The 22,707-nt window shown below is 46.0% G+C and overlaps 2 protein-coding genes across 2 annotated transcripts in view; both read left to right on the top strand.

Moving 5' to 3' along the window:
- LOC138950205 (dynein axonemal heavy chain 6-like) overlaps positions 1 to 22,707 on the top strand; it is a 63,567-nt gene that overhangs the window by 5,194 nt on the left and 35,666 nt on the right. Inside the window, exons 5-14 of the mRNA XM_070321951.1 lie at positions 14,378 to 14,563; positions 15,540 to 15,712; positions 15,976 to 16,156; positions 17,730 to 17,909; positions 18,314 to 18,420; positions 19,254 to 19,383; positions 19,843 to 19,989; positions 20,297 to 20,455; positions 20,752 to 20,942; positions 21,846 to 21,939. Of these exons, the coding sequence (XP_070178052.1) occupies positions 14,378 to 14,563; positions 15,540 to 15,712; positions 15,976 to 16,156; positions 17,730 to 17,909; positions 18,314 to 18,420; positions 19,254 to 19,383; positions 19,843 to 19,989; positions 20,297 to 20,455; positions 20,752 to 20,942; positions 21,846 to 21,939 (1,548 nt within the window). The remainder of the gene's footprint in view (positions 1 to 14,377; positions 14,564 to 15,539; positions 15,713 to 15,975; positions 16,157 to 17,729; positions 17,910 to 18,313; positions 18,421 to 19,253; positions 19,384 to 19,842; positions 19,990 to 20,296; positions 20,456 to 20,751; positions 20,943 to 21,845; positions 21,940 to 22,707) is intronic.
- The window catches only part of LOC138950209 (dynein axonemal heavy chain 6-like), a 165,561-nt gene that overhangs the window by 127,212 nt on the left and 15,642 nt on the right, over positions 1 to 22,707 (top strand). The gene's annotated exons all lie outside the window — the stretch shown is intronic.

The raw sequence follows: 22,707 nt of genomic DNA, 5'->3' as shown, positions 1-22,707 counted from the left end.
ATACACTCACTCACACACACATACACACACTAACACTCACACACACATACACACACACACACACACATGTGCACACACACACACACACACACTAACACACACACACACACACACACACACACACTAACAAATTGAAAGAAAGATGAACAATTACACTGTGCTTGCCCTTGAGTAGCTGTAAGATTCTGTGATGGCTTATATAAATTCTGGAGGATGTAATTTTGGTGCTATAAAGAACCGACGCGCTCACAAAACAAAACGAACACTAGAATTGGAAAATTAATTAAAGTTTATTGAATACTTGTCGATGTCATGGTAATTCGGAATCAGCTCATAATATCAATATATAAAAGGCTAAACATAAATCTATGGAGAGGCTAAGTAACCTATATCGGAGCGTGGCGGAAAAACTAATCTAAGTTCAGAAAGTGAATAAAGCTAAAATGTGAAGTAGAAAGGACTAGCTTTAGTGAGAGTGCTGAACAGTAGAGTGTGAAGCGTGGAGCATGGAGCGAGAAGCGCGGAGCGTGGTGCGAGAAGCGCGGAGCGGTGGAAACTGATAGAAAAGAAAAAACTAAACTTAGAATTCGAAACATCAAACTAAACATCAAAGGTGTCCTAAAAACATAAACATCAAAGATGGACGACAAAATGGCGGCCGAAACAAGATGGCGGCAAATCAATAAAAAATCACCAAGACAAAAATATGTTAGAAAAACCCTACATAGAATAAACGTAGGACACAGAAACGGAAAGAAGACAAAGAAACGGACAGAAGACACAGAGACGGAAAGAAGACAAAGAAACGGACAGAAGACACAGAGACGGAAAGAAGACAAAGAAACGGACAGAAGACACAGAGACGGAAAGAAGACAAAGAAACGGACAGAAGACACAGAGACGGAAAGAAGACACAGAAACGGACAGAAGACACATAAACGGAAAGAAGACACAGAAACGGACAGAAGACACATAAACGGACAGAAGACACAGAAACGGACAGAAGACACAGAAACGGACAGAAGACACAGAAACGGACAGAAGACAAAGAAACGGACAGAAGACACAGAAACGGACAGAAGACAAAGAAACGGACAGAAACGGACAGAAAGTCATAACAAACAAAGATTCAAAACGAAAATTACACGAATTCGGTAAATAAAAGAAACATAGTCAGAAATGGATACTCGCCTTTGACAGCATCAATAATCTAAAACAGACTCAAGGCGAGCAACTGAACCTGAACTACAAAATAACTTAAAACAAAACTGGAGGCTGGCAGAAAACACTGGGCCCCGGAACAGAGCAAAAAAATCTATCTATCCTAAAACATCTTGTTCCGTGAACGGCTTCCCAGTAAGTGACGACGAATACAGGCTATCCACCACAGAGGTGAACTAAAAATACTGCGCGTTACTACAATATTACTGTTGCAAAACATGCGTCCCGTGCTCTCCGGGGAAAAACTCCATAGGCTGTCCAGCGTGAGCCATACAGGCACATGAAAACAATATCAGAAAAACGCCGGCCACACTCACGTTCATAAATTAGTTCGTTACAATATTTAACGTCAGTAAAACAAAAACAAAGGTCGTACCAGGACGCTCATACTTAATAAAGAAAAATAAAAGATAAAGAGCGAGCTAGACCCGCACGCGAACCTACAGAGGTGGTTACAAGATGGGAACAAATAGGGACAAAAGTGAGAAAAGTGAAAGAAAAGAGGTGAGAAAGGAGATCAGAAAAAGGGGAAGCCTCCACCACGGAAAGTCGCATGCGAGTCAAGCTAGAAGCATGACTAAAAAACACAAGCAAAACAAAAAGAATCTAAATACACAGAAGGCTCCTTAGCAGGGGCATTCACATTCCCCCCTCGAAGACATCTTAGTCTTTACAAAAGTCGACATAAAAAATCAGCAAAAATCATGGAATACATGCGTGGTTCAAAAACAAAATCCAAAACATTACAGAATCCTTTTGGCATTATCCAAAACGTAGCTGTTCGAAACGCACTCTCATACGTGGTTCAAAATACAAAAATCCGAAACGTTACAGAATCCTTTTGGCATTATCAAAAACGTAGCTGTTCGAAACGCACTCTCAATGAGTCTCAATCTAAAAAATCACACGTGTTCTTTCAACAAATGTAACATCATATTTCGTCGGTCCGTCACTGTCAACATACCGTGTCAACATTATTCTTACACCTTTACATAAACCGCAACTCAGTATAAAAGACTGTAGTCGCAACCTACAAAATACAAAAGAAAAACATCTTCAGTCGTCTTAATCATAAGCACAGGCATCCGCACGCGGGAAGGACTAAACAAACCCAATTCATTAAGCGCTTGCCTCTGTCAAGAGCTTTCGTTCCAAAATGCGGAACCAAAAACATATATACAAATGGAGAGAAACCACAAAGTCACAAAAAATATTTGCATTAAGACGAAATTATTCTCCCCAAATCAAAACAGCGCCACCTGTCAAAAAGGCGAACGGATTACGTCAGACCAAAACATGCACAAACGGTCTGTCGAAAACAGTAAAGTTCACTGGGAAAGTCATTGAGTGTCCGGGTCTGCCTTCACCAGCACGGTCAGCTTGGAGATGGGGCGCCAGTAGTAGAAAGTGGAATGGCTCGTCTTCGAGGTGACCTTGACAGTCTTGAGCTTGCAGGTTCGCACGAGTCCATCGTCGCTGGGGCGAACCTCCGTCACGAGTCCAAGAGGCCAATCTGCTCTGCATACGGCTTCGTCACGTAGCACGACGACATCTCCGACAGCAACGTTACGTTGGGGAAGAAGCCACTTTCTTCTTCGTTGTGGTCTTCTTCGTTGTGGTCTTCTTCGTACTGGTCTTCTGGTACTGGTCTTCTTCGTCGTGGTCTTCTTCGTTGTGGTCTTCTTCGTACTGGTCTTCTTCGTCGTGGTCTTCTTCGTTGTGGTCTTCTTCGTACTGGTCTTCTTCGTCCTTTCCATGACATGGAGGGGGTCGGAGATTCTGGGTTCGGCGAGTGTCGTGCGATATACGGAAGCGACTGATTCACCTTCGTACTCGCTGGGACAATGTTCTGTCAGAGACACGTGCATCACGTCATGGACAGACTGTTTCGGCGACACTTGTCCCAGTATCGTCCAACCCAACGGTGTGAGAACGGCGTATGGGTCTCCCTTGATGACTCTCTCTGGCATGAATAGCTCTGCATGATCGTAGCCAATCAACAACCCGGGAGTGCAGCCTTCGAGCAACGGGGGAATCTCGCTGGCAATATGACTCAAATGCTTGATGTTACGAGCGGTCTCTGATGTTGGTATGTTCTCAGTGTCATTGGTGAGATGGTCCGTCGTGTAGAGCGTTTTCATGTTGTGGGAAACATTGGAGTTGAGGGCCTTGACACACAATCCGGTCACTCTCTGACATTCGATATGAGTGTTCTGAGAAGTCATAGTGTTCAGCCTCAATGACGCTGGCTCAGAATGAGTGTTCAGCTTGTCACTCAAAGATTCAGTAACGAAGGAGATGCAAGACATGGTGTCAAGCAGCGCGTATGTCGTATGCTCTACCGTGGGATTCTCTTTCGTCGAAACTCTGACCGGAACAATCATGGTAGCTCTGACTGGTCTGTCTGACTTGTTGGTCGTCGCGAATGCTGATCCAGAGGCAGAAACACGGGCATCTTGACTGATACAGACAAACCTTGAAGAATCTGGCGGTCCCCGTGCATTCCGTTGCTGATTGGGAATCTTCTTCCTGTAGCTAGGCGCTCCATGCAGCATAGTGAGATGTGGGCCTTGGCACTTGTCGCATATCGCCCTGGTAGTGCAGTCTACACTTCTATGGTCAGTCTTTCTGGCACAGGAGAAGCACAAGGACGTTTCGTACATGAAGTGTTTCCTGTCCTCAACGGGAATCTCATCGAACCTCTGGCATCTGAGTAGAGGATGAGAAAAAGAGCTGGTCGGAAAACGAACGGTACAAAAGGGACAGACTTCGTCGCAGTTCGTACTCAGGACAGTTTTAGCGTGGTGCTGACATCTGTCACACTCTTGACATGCAGATGTAGTAGAACAATCCGTACTGTACGATGTTTTCTTGGGGACTGCTGAACTGGCGGTCTGCGAGGTGGAAGAGGCGGCAGATTTGCTGGAGGAGAAAAGGGGCTCGCAAAGGATGTCTGCCTCTGTCTTGATGAAAGCTGACAACTCCTCAAAGGTAGGGTAGCGTTTCTTCTCGTTCTTGGTCTTGTTTACTTTCCGCACCCAGTTTCTCACCAACCAATCTGGAAGCTTGCTCATGAGTGTCTTGTGATAGGCTTGGTCTTCCAGATTCTGTAGCTGGCCTATCACTCGGCTCGCCACAAGGCATTGTCCAAGAAAGTCCGAGAAGGCGCGGAGGGCTTGTCCATCTTTGGGTTTGATAACCGGCCATGCATCTAGTTTCTCTCGGAAGGCTCTGGCAACGACGAAAGAACTGCCGAATCTTTCCTCCAGCGTCTGAAGGGCCTGCTGATAGGCCTGGGCATCCCTGATCAGAAAGAGTCCCTTGACCGCATCCTTCGCCGGACCGTCCAAGTACTTCTCCAAGTAGAGGAGCTTTTCCTCTGCAGAAACGCCCTGCCGCTCAATCAAAAGAGTGAATGAGGACCTCCAGAGAGGGTACGTCAAAGGATCTCCTGAAAACGTAGTGGGCTCCTGCGTCGGTAACCTGTTGATCAGGAGAGCATCAGCTAGAGTACGAGCTAGGGCAGAACCCTCGGAGAGCGCTGGCTGGCCTTGCATCTGAGGAAGGTATGCATCTTGCCCGTAGTAGTCTGAAGGGCTCGTGACCGGAGCCTCTTGAAAACCATGCTGTGTGTAGTCAGTGTCAGGAGCAAAGCTTGCAGCGTGGTCATATTGCTGTGTTTGCATGGGAGGATGCATGACAGAAGGCCCATATGCAAAGTTTGGCACATAGGTCGGAGACTCTCGGGAGGTCATGGCAGGAAAAGGACCAGGGAAAGGCCCGGGAAAAGGTCTCGCTGATGGATTGAGGGATTTGTGAGGGAAGCGGGAAGGCGCGTAGATCTGGCGAGGACGATCTTCGTGGCTTGGAATCTCAGCTTTGACAAACTGAGGCCGAAAGGAGGTCGCGAATTGGCCTCCGACTCTTGTCGTCATCGTGGTGGCTGTAGTCATCGTCGTAGTGGTAGGAGCCGTGGCTGTGACCGCTGCTGGAAGTGGGTGAAAAGCGGAGACAGGTTGGGCAAGGGTCCTGGAGATGCCTCGAAGAGTGTCGCGGATATCCTCGGCGGCCGACTGGAGATGCGAAGGGGCATAAGCCCTGACCTCCGTGGGCTTCTGAAGTGGCGGGAGTCCAGGCTTGGCTGCCGCAGGCTGATGTTGCCCAGAGACGAGGGTGTTGGCTGCCGGCTGGTGACGCGGGCGGGCGTAGGTGTCGGCTGTCGCAGGCTTATATGTATCTTGTGTGTGCTGTGTGTGCCTATCATACCCTACCGCCACATCTCCTATGCTCTCTGAGTGGGTACCTACATGCAGGGGGTTGTGAGTACCTAGGTACCTATCAATGGGGCTGTCACGAGGTAGTTGGGGCATGAATCTTTCTCTAGCCCTTTGCTGGTCTTCTATGTCAGTTTTAATGATCTTAAAAACGTCATGCTCTTCTTGCATCTTGCCTTCTCTCTCCACCCTCTCTAGTGCAGTCTTAATTTCCTTTTCTTTTTTCTTCAAAGCTAACCTTTCATCTTGAGCTTCTCTCTCGAAACGAGCACACTCTCTTTCCTTCTTCTCAGCAGCTAAAGCTATGGTCCTAGAAGCCTTCTCTTCTAAAAGCAAAAGAGTCTCTTCTTGTCTGGCCCTTTCATCTGCGACCATTTGCTGGGACCTAAATCTCGCTGCACTAACCGCCAAAGAAGCATCTAGAGAAACCTCTCTAGCACCTCCAGAAGCGACTGTGGAAGTCAAGTCCGAGCTGGAGGCGTACGGGTCTAACTTGGGAAAGAGACTGCGGTATTCCTCGTTGAGCGTCTCCGTTTGCATGTGCATATCGCTCAGATCCTGTTCTATAGCTACATCACTTTCAGCCACTTGACAAAGCCTCGAGTTCGCTACATTCAGCTCGTTTAGGCGCTCACAGAGGAGAATCTTATGAACTTTAAGGACTCTCCTTTTGTCTGGTGTTCCCCTAAAGGCTGTGCACAACTCGCTGAACATATTCTTATGAGCTCGGCTTAGGGCCCAGTACTTGTCTGACAGTTCCCTCACCTCAGCATTAAGTCTAGACCTAACAATGGCGGGGCCTCTTTCTTCTCTACTTCGTTGAGCGAGATGCTCTGCACTTGCAGTCTGTTGGGAGGGCTCAGTTCCTAAACCTTCCTGTGTAGGAGAATGTTCAGCTTGAGAGGGAAAGTTATCTGAATTCAAAGTGTCTTGGGTCTGAGTGGGTTCAGCTAGAGACTCTCCCTGAGCGCCATCACGGTCGCCTTCATTCTTACGACTATCAGTGTCCGAAGCAAAATGTTCATCCCTCTCTACCTTCAAAGTGTAAGGGGATAGCTCGGCACTCTCATGAGAAGGTAATTTCTCATCCATATTTTAAGTCAAGTGAAAACGTAGAGGTTAACAAAGACTTGCGAAATATAGAGAAACAAAATTCAAAACGGCACACCTCGGGTCACTCACTAGAGGGGAAGAAAATACGAAGTACGAAGTGTGCAATGCTATGGTCAACAAACCTAAAATAATGCCTAAGTTGCTCTGCTCTGGGCCCGACAAAAATAAATTAAAATATTGTTCGCTAGATACGAAACACAGTTCCTTTAAGACAAAAGGTTCATGATCTCTTCACAAGATTCGTAAGGATAAGAAGTTCAAAAGTCAGTGGCCCTAATCACAGGCCTACAAAAGTTCATAAAGTTCTTTGTCGAAAACAATCCAAAATGTTCCAAAAAATATCAAAGTTTCCACTGTGCTTGCCCTTGAGTAGCTGTAAGATTCTGTGATGGCTTATATAAATTCTGGAGGATGTAATTTTGGTGCTATAAAGAACCGACGCGCTCACAAAACAAAACGAACACTAGAATTGGAAAATTAATTAAAGTTTATTGAATACTTGTCGATGTCATGGTAATTCGGAATCAGCTCATAATATCAATATATAAAAGGCTAAACATAAATCTATGGAGAGGCTAAGTAACCTATATCGGAGCGTGGCGGAAAAACTAATCTAAGTTTAGAAAGTGAATTAAAGCTAAAATGTGAAGTAGAAAGGACTAGCTTTAGTGAGAGTGCAGAACAGTAGAGTGTGAAGCGTGGAGCATGGAGCGAGAAGCGCGGAGCGTGGAGCGAGAAGCGCGGAGCGGTGGAAACTGATAGAAAAGAAAAAACTAAACTTAGAATTCGAAACATCAAACTAAACATCAAAGGTGTCCTAAAAACATAAACATCAAAGATGGACGACAAAATGGCGGCCGAAACAAGATGGCGGCAAATCAATAAAAAATCACCAAGACAAAAATATGTTAGAAAAACCCTACATAGAATAAACGTAGGACACAGAAACGGAAAGAAGACAAAGAAACGGACAGAAGACACAGAGACGGAAAGAAGACAAAGAAACGGACAGAAGACACAGAGACGGAAAGAAGACACAGAAACGGACAGAAGACACATAAACGGACAGAAGACACAGAATCTTACAGCTACTCAAGGGCAAGCACATACACATTAACATGCTTCCCTTGAAACTTCGAGGTCTTCATCGGGGATTGACGCCCGACAAAAGCTAATTGAAGTCCGACGGAGCGAAGCGATGGAGGGCTTCAATTAGACTTTGGGAGGGCGTCAATCCACGATGAAGACCGAGAAGTTTCAAATGGAAGCATGTTAATGTTATTGTAATTCAATCTGACGACGATCTCTTTCCTGCTTTCATGCGGTTGTAAACAGACAGAATTGGTTCTGTTCTGTTCACACACTACTTTCAGTCCACCTACCTGCAAGGGTCAAGTCCCAAAAAATATGTCTCTGTATTCCTATCGTATCACTCTGCTCCTGTTTTGTTTTCTTTCACACACATTTTCCCTTCTTTTTTGACGGGTTTCTGGACACCAAACTCTAAAACAAATTAAATTACATATTCTTACGCAACTCACATAGATAGCATTAACTTCAGTTAAAGTGCTAGGACACTGAACTACGCTTCACCCCAAAGGGGAAGCAACCCCCTAAAAAAGAACGGCATTGACCTATAACCCAAGCTATACAAGAGTCGAGGTCATACCGTCACGTGACCTATCACGCGTGACTCGACCGCCGCCGTGTTGGAAACTCACTCCTACTTCAGCTACCAGATAGCTCGGACGCTTTTTACACTACGCTGCAGGCTTTTAGCCTACTGTCTTCTGGACAGTGTTTCACCCCGTCTACAGGTCCCTGCTTCTCATGCACAAGTTTGGGTGAGCTCGTTTTAATTTATTTGCTTTTGCTTGCGTTTCTTTCTTTCTCCGTTGTTCGGTCTGATTGTTGTTTATCAATATCATATCTCAGACTGGTTTTTGTCAGCAATGGCTGACAAGGAGAATTAGAAACCACAGACTAGTCAGTAGCTGCTGAGGTTTCTCCTTTTACGTTTCGCATAAAGAGAAAGGCAAAGGCACTACCATTTCAGTCTCTAACTATTACGTCTGTTAAATAACCTTGTATGGTTGAAAACGACGTTAAACACCATATAAAGAAGAAAGAAAGAATGTCTGTTAATTTTGGACCCTATGAGTCCAATCGTGCTGAAGCAGGTTAAATTTAGGTTACTTCAGCCAAGACAAACGCAGTGGGAAAGAGAATACTTGTGTTTAAGATAATTTTTCTTCCCTTTTTGAGATGTTTTCGACCCAAATGCATAACATGTTGCCATTCGTCGAGTTTGCGCTCGCTCCCGGCGGGAGTGGGCGACGCAGTTTGTTGTCACGCATCGAGGTTCCGCCTTCATGCACAGTCACTTCGGCTGACGTGCACGCAGAGGAGTGTGTTTACTTCATACGAGGAGCGTTCACGCTCTACAGGTTAGTCAGGTTCACCGGTAGCCAGGTTCTCTGGTGAAAGTGTTCCAGTTGGGCCGGAACTAGTAGCCCCCCCGCCGCGGCCGGGGGGTGAAAGTTTGACTTTCCCGAGGCTATCGCTCTTAGCAAGCGGAACTCGGGGGGTCAACACCGGACAACAAGTTGGGCCGGAACTAGTAGCCCCCCCGCCACGGCCGGGGGGTGAAAGTTTGACTTTCCCGGAGGCTATCGCTCTTAGCAAGCGGAACTCGGGGGGTCAACACCGGACAACAAGTTGGGCCGGAACTAGTAGCCCCCCCGCCACGGCCGGGGGGTGAAAGTTCGACTCCCCGGAGGCTATCGCTCTTAGCAAGCGGAACTCACGGGGGGTTGACACCGGACAACGAGACAGATGTACTCACGGGCAGACTTTTATGTCTCGGTGAATGTGTACATGTCTCAACTTCCTCCTTTTGGGCAGGAAGCTGCTTTCGGGCAGGCTTTGCACGGTTCTTCTGTTTTGCAATCAGCCTCGCCTGTGGTGGATCGTTTTAGTGACGCAGCTAGTCACAGCGACTTTCACGGTCCAGCCTCAGCAGATTCGGAGTTCGATGATTCTCATTCAGTTTCTGAGGAGGAAGTTGATGGCAAGTTGTCACTCTAACTTAAACCAGCTATGGTTACTGCAGCTCAGGTGTCTGCCAAGTACTTCGCTGAAGGGGTGACAGCTATGACAAGCTCTGCGGCACCACCACCCTCAGTGGTGTGTGATTTCCGCCCTGCTTTAACGGAAGTTCAGGGATATCGTTTTAGCGAGTCTCCTTCTGTTGCTTGCGAACTTTCCAAGGTGCTGGCTAGAACTTCGGGTTCTGAGAATAGCTTGCCTGTGGATACTGTGCCTTTACTGGCTGCACACGGTCAGGCTCCTGATGCTGCTCAGCCATGGCTTGCCTCAGACCAGTTACGGAAGCGAGCACTTCGTTTCATTCACGCAAGTTTGCTCTCTCCCGTCGTCATCACAGTCTTATTGAGACTTACGCTTTGCCGGGTGCACCGCTTCCGGTCACTCCGGAGTTGGCTAATCTCAGGGAGGATGTCTATCGTTGGACAAAGCTTGCGCTTACTCTGAAGGCGCATTACTTGGTTTGGGGGAGACGGGAAGATACTCGTTGGAACTTGCGTCTCTTTCAGAGACACTTCTTCGATCTCTTTCGCGGTCGGTCGCGGTGTCGTTGAATCCTTTCGATTTTCGAAACGACGCTAGCGTGAAAGACGTCCTCATATGACTCCTGGCCTCTTTGGCTAAGGTTTCAGCCGAACAAATGTCAGTCGCGGCACGGTTGTACGCACATGCGGCTTACACACGCAGGGACGCTTTCTTGTCTGGCTCTAGAATTGAACTTGCGGAAGTTTTCTCATATGATTCTCCTTTTCCATCACTTCCTTTGTGGGCAGCGATGCGGCGTTGCTTTCGCTTGCGTCACCCGCGCAAGTAACGCTTCACTCGCTGAGCGATATCCGTAGGCCTAGGTTACACCAAGCCTAAGAACTTAGTTTATTCTTTTCTTCGTACTACGGAACCGCTTCCGGTTGCACCGTACTTGTCGATCATACATCTTTAATGTTCATAGCAAGGAGAAACTGTCTGTTTCCAAGAACAATGATCTCCTGGCTGTGGAAGATCGTGGCCGCACTTCTTTCTATTATCGTCTTGGTGCAAGACTTTGATTCATTCTTTCCCTTGTGCGGTTTCGTACTCACGGGATGGGATGCCTTTGTGTTCTGTCGGGACACATATTCAAAGGGCTTAGCTTTGCTGTTCTTCTGGGAAAAGGCCTCGGCCGACAGTATTGTTCTGTCGGTGAGACTTAAATCTCTTCCTTGCTCGAGGGTTTTTCTTTGCGAATCCTCCTCTTTGCACGCGGACTCTTTAACAGAGAGAATCTCACAGCAAAAGGAAAAGCCCACGGCACGCCTCGGCTTTTCTTATCAGAGAAAAGCGCTAAGCTGGCCGTTCTCAGCTTTGGTTTTTATCTTCTTCTCGGTGTGGCACGTTGCCAAATACCCACCACTTTATCTCCTCGAGGCGATTTAGCGGTAGGGTTCAGTGGGCAAACAATAGCACGCTTTCTTGCATACTCTTGGCACTTGTCAACTGGAGTCTTAGCGTTCTTCTCTCTGCCTCTGTGTTTTCCCACAGCGGCTGGAGGGGCGATTAGAACTCTCACTTTATTGAGGGAGGCACTGGGGCCCTTCCTTTTGGGTCACTTATATAGATCGTGCCTATGTTTACTTCCACCTTTGGATATACAAAATAGATCGGAAGTGGCTACTTTTTATTTAATTCAGATCTTCAGGGCTCTGGTTTCGTTTTATAAGCAATCAAATGAAGAGCCGGAACATGTTAGTGTCTTTTCTTGACTGGTTCACAGACACAACCAATCTTTGGATTCTCACACCACTGCTCTTACAGGGCGTTCCCGTTGGTTCTCTCTCCACCAGCGAAGCAGTTCTGTCTCTTGTGGAATTCTTTCCCCTTGTCAGGGGAGAACAGGTGTTGATTCAATCGGACAACACCACAGTGGTCTTTTATCACGAGAAGCAGGGGGTGGCATCTCGCTCCCTATCACTGCCACAGCGAGCATGCGAGGTTTTGATGTGGCTTTTACCACCACGAATCCTTATTAGCAGTGAAGTACTTTTCTGAGAGGCTCTATGGCTTGGCAGACTCTAGTCGGTCGGCCAGGAATGTCCACTTGGATTGGACTCTATCTCGCTACGCGCTTCTACTCCTTCTGGTGAATTTGGAGAAGCCGCTGATAGAAGTTTTGCCTCTCGGTACTATCACCTTCTGCTAAATGTTCGTCTCCCTGTTCCCGGATAATACTCTCGATTCTACTTTGAGCGGCCTGTTGGTCTCACATTATGGGCCCATTCAATCTTGTTTGCCAGTCCTTAGGCTGGCAAGAAGGCGCCGTTTTTTACACTCGAACCACACGGGTGTCTACTGTACGGGAATCATCGAGACGCTCAGGGTCTTCTGCCTCAACTCTGGATTTGGTCTAGAGATTCCATAGGGGTTCAGCGTCTTCGTTTTTGTTTCACTTTGACTGGCTTGGAACAATTGGCGTACTTTTAAAGAACCCCACTTCTCTCCGTTCAATGCGGGTGGCGAACCACCTATCCTGGCTTTCCGAATTTTCTCCCACGTCTCTGAATTAAGACTTTATGCGATATCAGTTGCACTGACACAGCTAGGTCGCAAAACATTTTTTCACTTGGGTTCTTTTTAGCCAGCGTGATTAAGGGAACCTCCCTTTGGTTGGCTGAAAGCAAATCTCCAGTCCCGGCTTGGGATTTGCTCCTAGTTTCGGAGTTTTTGAGTTCGGATTGTTTAATCCTTGACAAATTAGCCTTGTTATTCTAAATACGGGAAGCCGTCATACTTACTCTAGTAGCTTCTGAGAGAAGTGCGAGTAAGTGCATTTTCTGTCTGGTTTTTGCTTTAGACATCTCTTTGGAGAAAGACTGATCTATAGCGCTTAGGTTTAATTCAAAATTTCTGACAAATAAGCAGAAACAGGGGTAACCAGATCCGATAATACAATTCTACCAATTTGCAATATTTTGGCTCTGCTAGAGCCATATTTAACCAATTGTACATTTCGAGTTTAAATATATTTCTGACTCGCTTGACAAGTGGCCCCCTTCATCCCCTCCTTCCTCGTCCTGATATGGCTCTGTGTAGTCGGCTGGACGTTAAGCAACAAATAAACAAACAAACTGATCTGTTTAGATCACCAGAACAAAGGCTTTTGTTTATTTCCATCAACATTTCTAGAGGCAATGATTTAGTGAAGTCAACCTTAGCTAAATGGACTGCCACATTGATTAGGCAATGCCTACAGTGGTGGCAGGGAAAAGGGGGGGGGGGGGGGGGGGCAGTCAGTCCTCCCTTTTCAGGCAGCACGGGCTCAAGAGGTCAGAGTGTAGGCCTCTTCTTTATCTGTTCTCAAGTCTGAGAGACTTACATAAGTCATGAATGCAGCTCATTGACCGTTCAAGGACATAGTCATGAGTTTTCTATCGGCGGGGTATTTTAAGTACCCGCTATTTTAATACACATCTACTAGACATCTTCTGCAGAAGATGTCTTTTTATGTTTTCCAGGGAACGTATCTGGTGCTCGGCAGAACAGTAATTTCGGTTTGCCAGCTATTGTAGCTACAGGCCAGATACTTGCAAGATGTTAACTGTGAGTTCATTTGCCCACCACCTAAATTAGCAATCTGCTATCTATGTGAGTTGCGTAAGAATATGTAATTTAATATAAAATTTCAAAAATAAATTTTGATTTAATTAATATACTTACCAACTCACATATTGGATTCCCTCCCGGCCTGCCCCGCAAATTTTTTAAGGGGTTATATGTTTCAATACGGAATGGGTTTCACCGGTATACATCCTGCGCAGGCGCAGTACACCGGTAGTGTAAATAACCATCAAGGACCATGCCTTGTATGGCATACGGTTTTTGTTTCAGAGTTATTTTCCCACGTTGCCATGTAAGAGTGCTTCCAGTCTTATCACAAAACGAAGTTTTGCTTAGGGTTTCCCTAAAAATGAACAGATCACTTCAGCAGGAGTGAGTTTCCAACACGGCGGCGGTCGAGTCACGCGTGATAGGTCACGTGACGGTATGACCTCGACTCTTGTATAGCTTGGGTTATAGGTCAATGCCGTTCTTTTTTAGGGGGTTGCTTCCCCTTTGGGGTGAAGCGTAGTTCAGTGTCCTAGCACTTTAACTGAAGTTAATGCTATCTATGTGAGTTGGTAAGTATATTAATTAAATCAAAATTTATTTTTGAAATTTTATATTCTTTTCATCACAAAAGCGATCTTTGGAATTGACTGACGTAGTCCGGAAGAATTCATGCATCAACTTACGTCACGTATTCGACGTCATCACTTCGCATACCTTTTGGTCTCGGTATTTCGTTGGCCTTCATATTTCCTACTTGTAAAATGACCCTCAAAGCTAACCGAGACTAGTTGAGGCTGTATCAATGCGCCTCGCCAGCAGGTGTTAATGGATTTTTTAGCGAGTGGTTATCGACAATTAATGACCGGTAATTTTTAATGAGTTGGGGCATTCTGACCAATCACAGGATCTGTTTCATTAAAACGCAAACTTGATTGAATTACAACATGTTTTAGTTTACTTTTAGATGTTTAATTTATTTCAAAATCAAGCGATGTGAAAAAAACATCATAACAGTCAGTTTTTTGTATTGCCCAAATTGTTATTGTGAGTGTCGCATCATCCAGTGAACGTTTGTCTTACAGGCCAATCGCTGGATCCGTAACCGTGAGGTGAAGAACGGGCTGAAGGTCGTCAAGTTGTCGGACGGACATTTCTTGCGCACGCTGGAGAATTGTATCCGCATCGGCATGCCTGTCCTGATGGAGGATGTCGGCGAGTTCCTCGACCCCGCCCTCGAGCCGATCCTGCTCAAACAGACCTTCATGTCGGTCAGTGGCTCTGACACACAATCCATCGTTCACAAACAGTGCAACCCTCTCTATAAACACATTGACCCCCGCCCAACTGTTGATATAAGTGTCAGTCATTAACACTATCAGAGATTCAACTGTTGATATAAGTGTCAGTCATTAACACTATCAGAGATTCAACTCGATTAGCTGATGTCTAACTCAGCCTGACGGCTTCGTCAGACAATCAACGTAATCTCGTGTGGAAGAAAACGTCTGTCACACGACCAAGTCTGAATAGCAGGTAATGTTGACCCACCAAAGTAATTGATGATACATACAATGAGTAGTGTTTGTCCGCACTGTTGGCGTCTAAACAAAACACTGACCACAGAGTTGTTTATATGTGAGAAGCTAGCGGTGGAAAGCTGAACCCACTTTCAGGCCTTGATGACCTCTACACATGGTAACAGTGCGGTTGACCTTCATCAAATGTCAAGGTCACAATGGGGTCGACTTGACGTCAACAATGGAAACTGGCCATTGTTTTATGTTTAAAGCTGTCACTGGTGGCTGTGTGTGTGACAGGGCGGTTTTATGTTTAAAGCTGTCACTGGTGGCTGTGTGTGTGACAGGGCAGTTTTATGTTTAAAGCTGTCACTGGTGGCTGTGTGTGTGACAGGGCGGTTTTATGTTTAAAGCTGTCACTGGTGGCTGTGTGTGTGACAGGGCGGTTTTATGTTTAAAGCTGTCACTGGTGGCTGTGTGTGTGACAGGGTGGTTTTATGTTTAAAGCTGTCACTGGTGGCTGTGTGTGTGACAGGGTGGTTTTATGTTTAAAGCTGTCACTGGTGGCTGTGTGTGTGACAGGGTGGTTTTATGATTATAAAGCTGTCACTGGTGGCTGTGTGTATGACAGGGTGGTTTTATGATTATAAAGCTGTCACTGGTGGCTGTGTGTGTGACAGGGTGGTTTTATGTTTAAAGCTGTCACTGGTGGCTGTGTGTGTGACAGGGTGGGCGCCTGTTGATCCGACTGGGTGACAGTGACATCGACTACGACCGCAACTTCCGTTTCTACATGACAACCAAGATGTCGAACCCACACTACCTGCCCGAGGTGTGCATCAAGGTCACCATCATCAACTTCACCGTCACCAAGTCCGGTCTGGAGGACCAGCTGCTCAGGTAACCTGACTGTTATCATTCTTATCATCATCAACATCATTATAGCGACGTGGTGCGACTGGAGCGACCCGACCTTAAGGAGCAGCGCAACCAGCTGATCGTCATCGTCATCATCATCATCATCATCATCATCATCATCATCATCATCATCATCATCACCATCATCATCATCATCATCATCATCATCACCATCACCACCATCATCATCACCATCATCATCATCATCATCATCCCCATGTTAACCAGTGTGACTGTGTGTATAGCGACGTGGTGCGACTGGAGCGACCCGACCTGGAGGAGCAGCGCAACCAGCTGATTGTGCGGATCAACGCGGACAAGAACCAGCTCAAGACCATTGAGGACAGGATTCTTAAGCTGCTCTTTGAGTCCGAGGGCAACATCCTCGACAACGAGGAGCTGGTTAACACCCTTAACGAGTCCAAGGTGGGTCAGCATCCCTAAAGAGGACTGTCAGGAATGAATTATCTACAATACCGACTGTCAGTCAGAAGGCTACTATTTCATTTATACGCATTCGTTATTCTCCTCCGATTCATTCCAACAATAAAAGAAAAAACGTGGAGCTCAATATGTTTATATAGCTCACTGGTAAAGCATGTACATAATATCAAACGCTCAGGATTCACACACATATACACAATACGCCCAGGGTTCTAGATGAGTAAATTAATGTGTTACCCCATCACCAGAACAGCGTAGTGTAGTTCATCTGTTTCTCCATCACCCAGCCGACGCGGCGACTCCTGGCGTGGTCCATAAAGTCCGGTTAGTAGATCACGTCGCTCTGCTTCGTGCATCTTCATCTCTTCATGCGTCTGCTTGAATGTTCAGACAAGCTCTCGCGAATTCCATCTTCTGTCTCTGGGAAGACTCCTGTGAAAGTAATTCTTGAGTCAGTATTTCCATAGGCATAACACACACACTAATTCACTCATCATTCACCCTGGGCTGTAATTACACTCCACATTCAACCACACTCACACGAATTCTTAAATAACTACTGTCAATACTAATATCAATTCCCATCCATGTCCGAGTTATTTATCCACACATTAACAACTATTCAGAATATCCAGATTAAGAACTAGTACAATAAACACTTAAGTTAACATAGCAGCGAATATTAAGAATGCTTATTCATAAACATACTAGTGTTCCTTAGCGAAAACATATCATGAAAAATAGAGCAAAGAATCTTCCCCGACTTGCCGCTTACATGTTCAATGGGCAAGTGAAGCTAACAGCTTAGGTGACTGGCGACACAAGTCTAACAGCTCACCTTACAAAAAATGGACATTCAGGTTTTTCACCTGTTGCACGTGAGTGCGTGGAGACTCGGCTCTACAGGTAACAGTACAGGCCCCATAATCATGGTCCAACAGGCATGCGAATCAATAATAATGTTTTTCGCGATACGAGTCTACTTCTGTCAATTAATGCATACTAATAACAGCATCATTTCATCATTAATTAAGTACTCATATTACATACATGTTCATACATAAAACCCATAAATGTCATATCTGACAAGGACTGGTGATTGTATTAGCATTAAATTCACACCTGCTATTACCTGTGCGACAAAAATTTAATTACACCCGGTTTTACCTATGTCACCGCATTAACTTTACACCTGGTTATACCTGTGGCAGCATAAAATTCACACCTGGTTATACCTGTGCCAGCATTAAATTTACATCTGTTTTTACCTGTGCGACAAGAATAAATTTACACCTGATTTTACCTATGTCACCGCATTAAATCCACACCTGGTTATTCCTGTGGCAGCATTGAATGCACATCCGTTTTTACTTGTGTAAAAGCATTGAATTCACACCTGCTTTTACCTGCGCCAGCTTTAAATTCATACCTGTTTTTACCTGTGTACCAGCATTTTATTCACACCTGCTTTTGCCTGTGTGACAATATTAAATTCACACCTGATTTTACCTGTGTACCAGCATTTAATTCACACCTGTTTTTACCTGTGTGCCAGGTGACGTCCAGTGTGATCACTCAGCGACTGACGGAGGCGGAGCAGACGGAGGAGAAGATCTCGCTTGCCAGAGAAAAATACCGGTCAGTGGCCGAGCGCGGCTCAGTGATGTACTTCGTGGTAGCCAGTATGGGGGAGGTTGACCCCATGTACCAGTTCTCTCTCAAGTACTTCAAGCAGGTAAGTGATGTGTGTGTGTGGGTGGGTGGGTGTGTGTGTGTTGGTGGGTGGGTGGGTGGGTGTGTGTGTGTGTGTGTCTGGGTGATGGGTGTGTGTGTGTGTGTGTGTGTGTGTGTGTGTCTGTGTGTGTCTGTGTGTGTACCTGTGTGTATGGTTGTGTGTATACCTGTGTGTATACCTGTGTGTGTACCTGTGTGTATAGCTGTGTGTATACCTGTGTGTATACCAGTGTGTGTACCTGTGTGTATAGCTGTGTGTATACCTGTGTGTGTACCTGTGTGTATACCTGTGTGTATACCTATGTGTGTACCTGTGTGTATAGCTGTGTGTATACCTGTGTGTATACCTGTGTGTATACCTGTGTGTGTACCTGTGTGTATACCTGTGTGTGTACCTGTGTGCAGCTGTTCAACAACACCATAGAGATGAGCGAGAAGAACCCAGACCTTCAGAAGCGGCTGCAGATCTGTCTGGACGAGACCACCATGTGCATCTACAAGAACGTGGCCAGGTAACTACCTACCTCTGCTACCTGTCTCCTTAACCTCCAAGATGGAATCCCCCTTTCGTAACCTCAAAAGTCACAATATATCGGATCTGAAGGGAAAATAAAGATGGGAGTCTAAAGTCTGAAAATTGGGAAGATTTAAATCCTGGGGTCTTGAAAATGGTTCCACTTATTGTGGAAAGGCCAGAAGACTTCATCGTACACACTTTGATCACAGTAGTAAGCAGACACACAGGTTTGTAACGGGCAGGTTCGACGTGTCAATGCATTTTTCCGTTTTAATGTATTCATTTTAATGGCCAATAAAGTTTTGTTGTTGTTATTGTTATTGTATCTGATTTGTGTGATATATGATATATATTGTATCTGATTATAAAAAAAGCCGTCAGAGGCAGAAAGAACATTTCTCCTGTTTCAGAGGTCTGTTTGAAGACAAGCTGGTGTTCAGCTTCATGCTGTGCGGAGAGATCACGAAGACCTGTGTGTGTATACCTGTGTGTCTGTGCTGTGTTACAGGGGTCTGTTTGACAAAGACCTGTGTGTGTAGACCTGTGTGTCTGTGCTGACAGCTGTTACACAAGGGGAGAGATCGATCACGAAGACCTGTGTGTGTATACCTGTGTGTCTGTGCTGACAGCTGTTACAGGGGAGAGATCGATCACGAAGACCTGTGTGTGTATACCTGTGTGTCTGTGCTGACAGCTGTTACAGGGGAGAGATCGATCACGAAGACCTGTGTGTGTATACCTGTGTGTCTGTGCTGACAGCTGTTACAGGGGAGAGATCGATCACGAAGACATGTGTGTGTATACCTGTGTGTCTGTGCTGTGTTACAGGGGTCTCTTCGAGAAAGACAAGCTGGTGTTCAGCTTCATGCTGTGTGGAGAGATCATGAAGACGGCCAATCAGATCAGCGGTCCTGAGTGGAACTTCTTCCTGCGTGGGGCCGCCGGGACCCTGGATATGGTGAGGCCTGCCATCTTCTAGCTCAACTGTGTGTGTGTGTGTGTGTGTGTGTGTGTGTGTGTGTGTGTGTTTGTGTGTAGGTGGGTGTGTGTGTTGGTGGGTGTGTATGTGTTGGTGTGTGTGTGTGTGTGTGAGTGTGTGTGTGTGTGTGTGTTGGTGGGTGTGTGTGTGTGTGTGTGTTGGTGGGTGTGTGTTGGTGTGTGTGTGTGTTGGTGGGTGTGTATGTTCCAAATCACTTTCATGTGCTATGAACAGATATTGTCTCAGTAGACAATGGAAATGTTTCTTACATTCACCCTGTTAACCTGTCACCCTGTTAACCTGTCACCCTGTTAACCTGTCACCCTGTTAACCTGTCACCCTGTTAACCTGTCACCCTGTTAACCTGTCACCCTGTTAACCTGTCACCCTGTTAACCTGTCACCCTGTTAATCTGCTCTTTGTCTCGCTACGTACCAGGCGCGGCCAGCCATGCCCGATGCCAGTTGGATGACCAAGCAGAAATGGCTGGCAGCCTGCGACCTTCACGACACCATAGAGGTCTTCCAGGGCATCAGTGATGACCTCACCAAGACACCCTGCTGGGTTCAGCTCGGCGAACTAGAGGTAGCAATGGATCATCTTTTAAATGAATGAATTGGGGAATGTAGTTTTAATCTTTTGATTGGTTGAGTTCTTTCTGCACAGATTCATAGATACCAACATTTCTTTGATACTTCAAAGCCAGAATGCACTTGGATCAATATGGGGGTGCTCAGTTTTTGTGGAGTTGGTGGGACTGTGTAGTCCAAGGCGTGATCCGGTGAAGGTTAGTGTGCTGTAGTTGAGTTTCAGGACAGACATGTGTGCAGCTTGTCAGCAACATCATTGCGCTGTAGATTTGTGTCAACCAGCCTGGATGTTTTTGTGTCAGGTTCGTGCCAACCCCCCTGAGTGGGACGGCTACGGCCCCGTGCCGCCAGAACCCCAGCCGGGCGAGTCCTACACCGAGGGGTCAACTAGAGGTCACTGGGACAAGCGCCTGACGTCTTTCCAGAAACTGATGTTGGTCAAGAGCTTCAAGGGGGAAAAGGTCAGTTCTTAATGCTCTGCTCCGTTTGGTTGGCGCCACCATTTTGGATACAACAGAGACGAGCTGTTTGTCTGCTTGGTGGCTTCCAGCCTGTGACTAAATATGTTTTGGGCTCAGGACAGTCTTACATCAACAGGAAAATGAGAGAGAGGGTACTCTTGAAAGGGAAAGGGCTTAAATCGGGGGGGGGGGGGGGGGGGGTCTTATTATACAAGGAGGCACGATCTTAAAAGGGGAGAGGTGTGAACTGTGGGAGGGTTGTACTGTGCTGACAGAGGTGTGTGGTGTCATTGCAGACGGTGTTTGCGGTGACGGAGTTTGTGCGCCAGAACCTAGGCCAGGCCTTTGTGGAGAGCCCGGCGGTCAACCTTCAGGAGCTGTACGACGACATGACCAAGGTCACGCCCCTCGTCTTCGTCCTGTCCACCGGCTCCGACCCCATGGGGTCATTCCTCCGCTTCGCCAAGGACAAGGGCTGTCTGGACAAGTACGTGGGGTTGCATTATATGGCTTAACATTATCAACTTGAACAAGGATAAGCTCTGTCAGGATAAGGACATGGGGTCGCATTATATGGCTTAACATTATCAACTAGAACAAGGACAATTAAGGACTGTCAGGATAAGGAAGTGGGGTCACATAATATGGCTTAACATTATCAACTTGAACAAGGATAAGGACGTGGGGTCACATTATATGGCTTAACATTATCAACTAGAACAACGACAAGGACTGTCAGGATAAGGAAGTGGGGTTACATAATATGGCTTAACATTATCAACTTGAACAAGGATAAGGACGTGGGGTCGCATTATATGGCTTAACATTATCAACTTGAACGTGGGGTCGCATTATGAACTTAATTAAGTTGTACAAATAATCAGGATAACTACATGGCTTAACAGTATAAGCGTTACCCATTTTTTACTGTGCCATGGAAAGTGATTACGTCAATTTCAAACTTGAGAAAATCGTAGCAAAGAAACAACTACAAGACTTCTGAAATTATGAATAATCAAACATCGCTGAAAGACAGTCAAGATGGAAACAGACAGTGTCATGGGTATCAAGGTGTATGCGGGTGTTTCAGGGAACGGCATTTGGGAGCTCGCATGGGTGTTATTTAGCTCTCGAGGGAAGGGGGGGGAGGGGGGGGGAGGGGGGGGTTAGGTCTTGTCAGTGTCAGGATAAGTCTTTGGTTGTCCTATAAATGCCAGCCTATCACACATTTGACTGTTATTTGCCGACTGAGCTTGCGAAACATTGCAACAAGTTTGGTGTTCTGCTGTGTGGAGTGAGTTGCTATTCCTTGTCGTCCACATCTCAAAGTCACACAAAATCTGAACTCAAAACTGACAGTGTGACAATGGTGGTGCTTTGTTGTGTCCAGGATCCAGTCCATCTCCCTGGGTCAAGGTCAAGGCCCTGTGGCGGAGAAGATGATCCACGCGTCAGTTAAGAACGGAGACTGGATCTTCTTGCAGGTATGTGTAGAGCCAGCCGTAGAGCCAGGCTCAATTAAATTGTCTTGCGTCACAGTCCTAGCTTAGTTATGGCAAAGTTATGCGTGAAAGTCTTATCTTAGTTATGGCAAAGTTATGCGTGAAAGTCTTATCTTAGTTATGGCAAAGTTATGCGTGAAAGTCTTAGCTTAGTTATGGCAAAGTTATGCGTGAAAGTCCTAGTTTAGTTATGGCAAAGTTATGCGTGAAAGTCTTAGCTTAGTTATGGTATAATGGCAAAGTTATGCGTGAAAGTCTTCATAGCTTAGGTACGGCAAAGTGTTGCATGATAGTTTTAAATAGCTTAGAAGTTATGGCAAAGGTTTGGAGTGTTTTGTACACTTGGTTACAATGACGATTATAATCATTTCCTGAAGAAGGAATGAAGTGTTAATCATTATACCGTACGTGGCTCACAGGGGATAGTTAATCATTTCCTGAAGAAGGAATGATCGAAGTGTTAATATACTGTGAGTCACAGGTTATAATACTCAATGCTAGCTAGTGGTCATTTTCACAACAAGCAATTATAGCAGAGTGTTGTTAACCAGCTTGTGTTGTTCTGCCTGTGACCAGCAATGCAGAGTGTTGTTAACCAGCTTGTGTTGTTCTGCCTGTGACCAGCAATGCAGAGTGTTGTTAACCAGCTTGTGTTGTTCTGCCTGTGACCAGCAATGCAGAGTGTTGTTAACCAGCTTGTAGTGTTCTGCCTGTGACCAGCAATGCAGAGTGTTGTTAACCAGCTTGTGT

This window comes from Littorina saxatilis, linkage group LG16 (assembly GCF_037325665.1).
Source record: "Littorina saxatilis isolate snail1 linkage group LG16, US_GU_Lsax_2.0, whole genome shotgun sequence".
Classification (NCBI taxonomy): Eukaryota; Metazoa; Mollusca; class Gastropoda; order Littorinimorpha; family Littorinidae; genus Littorina; species Littorina saxatilis.
Note: the sequence above shows the minus strand (reverse complement) of the source record. Positions and strands in the feature narration are given on the sequence as shown.